This window comes from Solanum dulcamara, chromosome 3, assembly GCF_947179165.1.
Source record: "Solanum dulcamara chromosome 3, daSolDulc1.2, whole genome shotgun sequence".
NCBI lineage: Eukaryota > Viridiplantae > Streptophyta > Magnoliopsida > Solanales > Solanaceae > Solanum > Solanum dulcamara.
In genome coordinates, this window is record NC_077239.1 from 4787156 (window position 1) to 4793709 (window position 6554).

General features: G+C 37.0%; 1 protein-coding gene across 1 annotated transcript; it reads left to right on the plus strand.

The window, feature by feature from the left end:
* The first annotated feature begins 2501 nt into the window (after positions 1-2501).
* LOC129882256 (probable serine/threonine-protein kinase PBL11) lies at positions 2502-6072 on the plus strand. The gene is made up of 6 exons (XM_055956462.1): positions 2502-2850; positions 3438-3763; positions 4328-4463; positions 4567-4709; positions 4839-4962; positions 5351-6072. Exons 1-6 carry the CDS (start codon positions 2793-2795, stop codon positions 5812-5814), a joined length of 1251 nt encoding a protein of 416 aa, XP_055812437.1. The 5' UTR covers positions 2502-2792; the 3' UTR covers positions 5815-6072.
* Positions 6073-6554: the final 482 nt, after the last annotated feature.

Here is a 6554-nt window from a genome sequence, read left to right on the forward strand (position 1 = left end):
CAAACTGGTTCTCTGAAATAGACATGCCTCTCCTAACCCTCATCTCCACCACTCTTTCCCACACTTTCATAGTATGGCTTAGAAGCTTGATACCCCTATAGTTGTTGCAACTCTGGATATCTCCCTTGTTTTTGTATAGAGGGATTAGTATGCTCGACCTCCATTCTTCGGGCATCGTTGCTGTCCTAAAGATGACATTAAATAACCTAGTCAGCCACTCCAAACCTACCTGGCTCGTGCTCTTCCAAAATTCACCAGGGATCTCGTCAGGTCCGATCGCTCTTCCCCAGCGCATCCTACGCACAGCACCCTTAAGCTCTTCGACCGAAATACTCCTGCAACACTCACCAACGCGAAGCCTCCCCGTGTGTTCCAAATCTCCCAACATAATCTCTCTGTCTCCTTCTTCGTTCAAGAGTTTATGGAAGTACGACTGCTATCTCTGTTTAATGAGGGTTTCATCTACCAATACTTTTCCATGTTCGTCCTTAATGCACTTCACTTGATCCACATCGCGCGCCCTTCGCTCCCGCATCCTGGCTAGCTTGAATAATTTCCTATCCCCGCCTTTTTCTTCTAGTTCAGCATAAAGGCGTTCAAAAGCTGCCATTTTTGCCATCGAAACCGCCGACTTTGCCTCCTTCCTCGCTATCTTATAAAGTTCCCTATTCGTCCACTTCTCCACCTCATCCTTGCTTTTTATCAGCTTCGCATACGCTATCTTCTTCGCTTCCACCTTTTCTTGCACTTCTCCATTCCACAACCAGTCCCCTCAGTGCCGGCCACGGCTACCTGTCGAGACTTCCAACACTTCCCTTGCTACAACCCTAATACAACTAGCCGTCCTATCCCACATAGTGTTCGCATCCCCACTACTATCCCAGGCCCCCATATCCTTCAATTTCTCCCCCATCTCCAGGGCGCTAGTCGTGGTCAAACTCCCCCATCTGATCCTAGGTCGGTCATCCCCGATCCTCTTCTTCCTCGTCATCTTGATCCCTAAATCCATCACCAAGAGCTTATGTAATAAATATACAAGGTAAAGTGTTATAAATATACTATATTATGAATGTTCACTTAAGTACACAACTGCTACAGAAACTTGCAATCAAGCACATAACTTACAAAATAATTTTTTGAAAAAAATCTTGCAATGTCTTCCTTAGGCTTGCAAGTAACTCAATCGTAACTTCCAAATAACTCAACCAGATAGCTTGCAATCAGCTCAACTTATTCGTCACTTTTAAAAAGCCTCGCAGTAACTTTTTTTTTTAATATATAAATACGTATAAGGTCAAATTAGTTCATTTATATTTCACTTTGAAGTGAAATAATATATCAATCTCTCTCTACATTTTGCTTTTCTCTCTTTGTAAGTTTTATTATTTATTCGAAGAGTTAACATTTTTTTAAGACATCAATTAATTAAATAGTCATGCCTTATTGATAATCTGAAAAATACCGTACAACTTTAACCTTAAATTTGTAGATCTCAAGGGACTTTGATAATTACATTATCATGATATAAATTAAAAGGTCACATTTTGATTTAAAGAGTTCTGGAAGATAGAAAAAGACATTTATTAAAACCAAAAAAATAATCCAAAATAGGACTAATCATCGAGAATCCAACAACCTTAAAAAGACAAAAAAAAAATCACAGTAGAAAATCCAACAGCTAATCAGCTCTACCTATTTGTTGAAATCAATTTCAGTTGTACTATGTGGGAGTATTTCATAATTTGAAGTTTATGACCTCGGAATTTTAATTATTTTGAGTTACTAATTTGAAGTGTATTAAATGATTTCTCAAGATAAAAATTAAATTTGAACAAAAATTCTTGATTATGTTGAAACTGCTTAGCGTATAATGGGGAATTTAGTATTTGAAATTTACGAATTTCTATAATAATTTCAAGTTAACATATGATAATAATTGTGATTACAATCAAATATTTATAAATATTTAATAGATTACTTATTACGACATCTACACTAAAGCTATTATAGTTCCTATGTAATAACACGTCATATAGTCGATCTGCCTTTGCTGACACACTAGCTTTGCCCTTGAGGTGTGGTAAGACGAGTAAGTTTTCATTATTTTCAATTAGAAAATCTTGAGTTCGAGTTAAGGAAATGAAAAAGTCCAAAAATAGGAAGTACATTTCCTTTTTAATTGATCCATGGTAATACAAATGTGAATTAATTGGTACGAGATGTTTATATAAAGAAAGATTCAAATTTCAGCTGTAAACAGGCTTATTTTATACTAATAATCTTTTTATTGATCAACTAATAAAGCTACTTTTCTGAAAAAATTTCCCTTGTGTTTGAATTTGATGAGTTTCTTGGTCCTACCAGAAGAAGACTAAGTCAACCTCTTCAGCTGAAAAAGTCCAAAAAAGGCTTCTTCTAGGAAAACCAATAGAGAATCAAGAAATCATATTTTTAATATAAAAAAAATATCCCCTTTTCTTCTGTCCTTTTACTTGCAACTCTCTTTACTTAAATTTTGGTTCAAAAATGATTACAACCCAAGTTCATTTTGCAACTTCTTTGGCTTTCCCATTACTTTTTCTTTACAACTAAGGAAAATTTGTTCTTGGTGAAATAGATAAAGAGGGAATTTGTTTTTTGAGTTCATATTAGATCTAGGTTCACTGGCCCTGTGGGGTTTTGTGTTTGAAGTTTTTATATGCATATTTCAAATGAATTCTTGAAATTGGTTGTTATTTGTATTTTGGCTTGCGGGGTTGTAAAGTTGGAATCTTTTTGAGGTTTTTGTTGTGATGGGGATTTGCCTGAGCAATGAAATCAAGGCTGAGACTACAATTTTTACTGGTACAGGTATATTTCATTTAACTATCTTCTTTTACAATTTGATTCTGTACCAGTCTGTGCTTTCCTGTGCTTGGGTATGGTGGGGTTGGTGGGGATGGGGGAGGGGGTGGGGGACCAGAAAGACTGAATTGTGGGTCTGTCTTGGTTTTGGCATTAGTATTATTTTTGTTCTTCAGTTTATTCACTTTATTTGCTGCATAATTCTGGCTCTGCATTATTCAAATGATTTTTGCACTATTTTGGTGATGTTAATGTTCCTTGCTTGTATGCTTTGCTCTACTTTCTATTAGTTGTTATGTTTTCCTCACTGCCGTTTTTCCTTTCCATTACTACTTTGATTCACTTTATTTGAGCTGAGTTTCTTTTGTAAGCAGTCTTTCTACCTCCACGAATAGGATTTGGACCAAAACTACTAGGTTCTGTCGAACCCCTAAACTTCATCGTAGCTTGGCCTCTGAATGTTGTTGTTAATGTTTCTTTTATATATATAGAAATTTGAAGGTTGTGATGGTAGTAATAATTGGCTTTCAGATGTGCATTCATTTCTTGTTCTTAGTGTCATTTGACTGCAACATGTAGATGGATTCTTTCAGGGGTTGGTTCTAGAAATGTCAGTGGAAATGGTACTGAGACTAGTAATTTGAATAGCAAAGTGTCATCAGGCTCCGTACCCCCAACTCCGCGGAGTGAGGGCGAGATCTTGCAGTCGTCCAACTTGAGGAGCTTTACTTTCAATGAACTCAAAGCATCAACTAGAAACTTTCGTCCTGACAGTGTTCTAGGAGAAGGAGGTTTCGGTTCTGTTTTCAAGGGCTGGGTTGATGAACAAACTCTTTTAGCATCAAAGCCTGGTGCTGGCATTGTGATAGCTGTGAAGAAGTTAAACCAAGAAGGTTTGCAGGGGCACCGTGAATGGTTGGTGAGAGCAGTTTTTCCCCTTGTATTTACAACATGATCTTAGAATTGATTTCCCCCCTGTAGTATACGTGATCCTCTTCTCAAGTTTGTTATGTAAAACCGAATGAATTTGGTTTTGAACTGTTACCATGTTGGCAATCTAAAGGAAAGCCTTGACTGAACTGGTAAAGTTGTATCTATGTGACCTCAGATTCAAGCTGTTGAAACAACCTCTTGTAGAAATACAGGGTAAGGCTGTGTACAATAGACCCTTGTGGTCCGGCCCTTCTCCGGATCCAGACCCGCATATAGTGGGAGCTTAGTGCACCGGACTGCCCTTTTATCACGTTGGCAATCTGCATGCTTCATTGTTCGAATCATACGTATTTATTACTGACTTTCCATTGTATTTCGTAGTTAAATTGGGGTTAATAATATGGTCAATAAAGTTGTTATCAGTGAGTAGGATTACTTAATTTTCATCTAGTTCACAGGATGAACTTAGAACTTTCCAATTAAATGACAGCTACATTGTTAAAGCAAGGTAGCTCAATGTCTTATTCTTCTTGAACTCACGAAATTGCAGGCTGAAATTAATTATCTTGGTCAACTACGTCATCCGAATCTTGTAAGATTGCTTGGTTATTGCTTAGAGGATGATCACAGGCTTCTAGTATATGAGTTCATGCCTAAGGGTAGCCTGGAGAATCATTTATTCAGGAGTAAGTTCTAAGTCTCTCTCGTATGCTACAAGTCGTTTGGTTATTATGTGTCATCTGACTGGCTTGTTAGATCCTATGTAACATGAGGTTTTCCTTGAATCAGGAGGTTCATACTTTGAACCGCTTTCTTGGCGTATCCGTATGAAAGTTGCTGTTGGTGCTGCAAGGGGCCTTGCATTTCTTCACAATGCTGAAACAAGTGTTATATACAGGGATTTTAAGACTGCCAATATATTGCTTGATTCAGTAAGTATATGTCATGTTGAATGGTCACTTAGCTCTCTTTCGTTCTCTGACCATTTATACGGTAATGCAAGCTTCTGCTGTTTGTCGATTCTGGTTTGATATACTCATTTTTTTGCTTCACATCTACAGAATTACAATGCCAAGCTTTCTGATTTTGGGTTGGCCAGGGATGGACCAACCGGTGACAAAAGCCACGTCTCTACAAGGGTTATGGGAACTTATGGATATGCTGCTCCAGAGTATCTATCCACAGGTTTGTCATTCATGCCAACTAGTTCCGCTCCATCTTTTCCATCTAATGACAGTATTTGTATAGCTCCTTTTTGTTGCATTGGATGAATTTCATGTACTCCCTCCGTTTCACTTTGTTTGTCTGGTTTTGAATTGACATGGGGTTTCAGAAAGTAAAAAAGACTTTGAATCTTGTAGACTAAGGATATGTAAAATGTACCAAAATCCTCTTTAATCTTGTGATTTTAAATATGTCAGGTGGAAAATTAAAATTAAAGAGTTGTCAAAAAAGGAAAAAGTCAAATACTTTTTGAAACTGGGTTCGTCTGAACTCGCAACTAATGATCTAACTCACACAGTAAAATGGCACATCTAGTTTCTGACCTCGATATGTTTCTCGTATTTGGAAGGTCATCTTACTGCCAAGAGTGATGTATACAGCTTTGGAGTTGTTCTCTTGGAAATTCTATCTGGTAAGAAAGCAATAGACAAGAATCGACCAACAGGGGAACACAATCTTGTCGAGTGCTCAAGACCTTACTTGACCAGCAAACGTAGAGTGTTTCGTGTTCTAGATTCCAGGCTTGAAGGACAATATTCACTCACTCGTGCCCTTAAGGTGGCGAACATTGCACTTCAATGCCTAGCCATGGACCCCAGGTCAAGACCAACAATGGATGAGGTAGTAACAGCTCTAGAGCAGCTTCAGGAGTCCAAGGATAGCACGAAAAATGATAAAAACAAGGATGAACAGTTAAGTCGGCTTAGCAGTCAATCAAGTGGCGAGCTCAACAAGTCATTCAGAAGCAATTCAGAAGTGACTCCGCGTGTAGCAAAATATCCCAGACCTTCAGCTTCGCTTCGTTCTATCTAAAAAGACAAGAATGACATTTTTGGCGTGTCAGTTGTTAACATCCAATTTTAAGGAACTTCTGGCATGCAAGTACAACAATAACAACATATCCAGTGTAAGTCCTATAAAATGGGGCATGTAAGTGTATCAATATAATCAACATGTATAGTTTTTTTTCCCTGTTTTCTTTTTTGTTGATGTTTACTTTATTACTAGATGACTGTTGAAATGAGGATTCATGAAATGATGTATAATGCATTGCAAGTAAAAATTTTGTTATGTTGGAAGTGCAGAGTTTTGTTGTAAATGCATATCATAAGTTGTTTTTCACAAGTATACTGATAATGTAAGAAAACATTTGCAATGTCCTATCACCCTTTGAACTTTTTTTTTTGTTGTTGGTATTATTTGTCCCCTTCACTCTGATTAAAAAAAAATGTTAAAGCATTTAATGTGCATACTCGGCAAAAAAAAAAAAAATGAGCAGCTTGAGGCGTGTCAAAAAAAAATGAGTTTTAATGTCTTATTTATTGGAAAAATTAGAGATCACATAAATTCTCGTAGCTTGAGATGTGTCAAAGACACTATTCTTAAGAATATTTCATTCAATATAGATATATTCCTTAGAATTCAACAAGATGTTCTTGTATAAAATTAGGAACACAAAAACTAACAAAAATTTTAAGTCGTCCCTCACAAGAGAAAAGGAGATGTATATATAGGAGTGGAGTGAGTAAAGATTAGCTATGAATTAATTTGAT

Bases quoted from the DNA above. Each gene is read 5' to 3' on its own strand.
- LOC129882256 (XM_055956462.1), top strand. From the start codon at position 2,793: ATGGGGATTTGCCTGAGCAATGAAATCAAGGCTGAGACTACAATTTTT. The intron at 3,764-4,327 runs GTGAGAGCAGTT...ACGAAATTGCAG, and splicing joins AGGGGCACCGTGAATGGTTG to GCTGAAATTAATTATCTTGG. The intron at 4,710-4,838 runs GTAAGTATATGT...TCACATCTACAG, and splicing joins CCAATATATTGCTTGATTCA to AATTACAATGCCAAGCTTTC.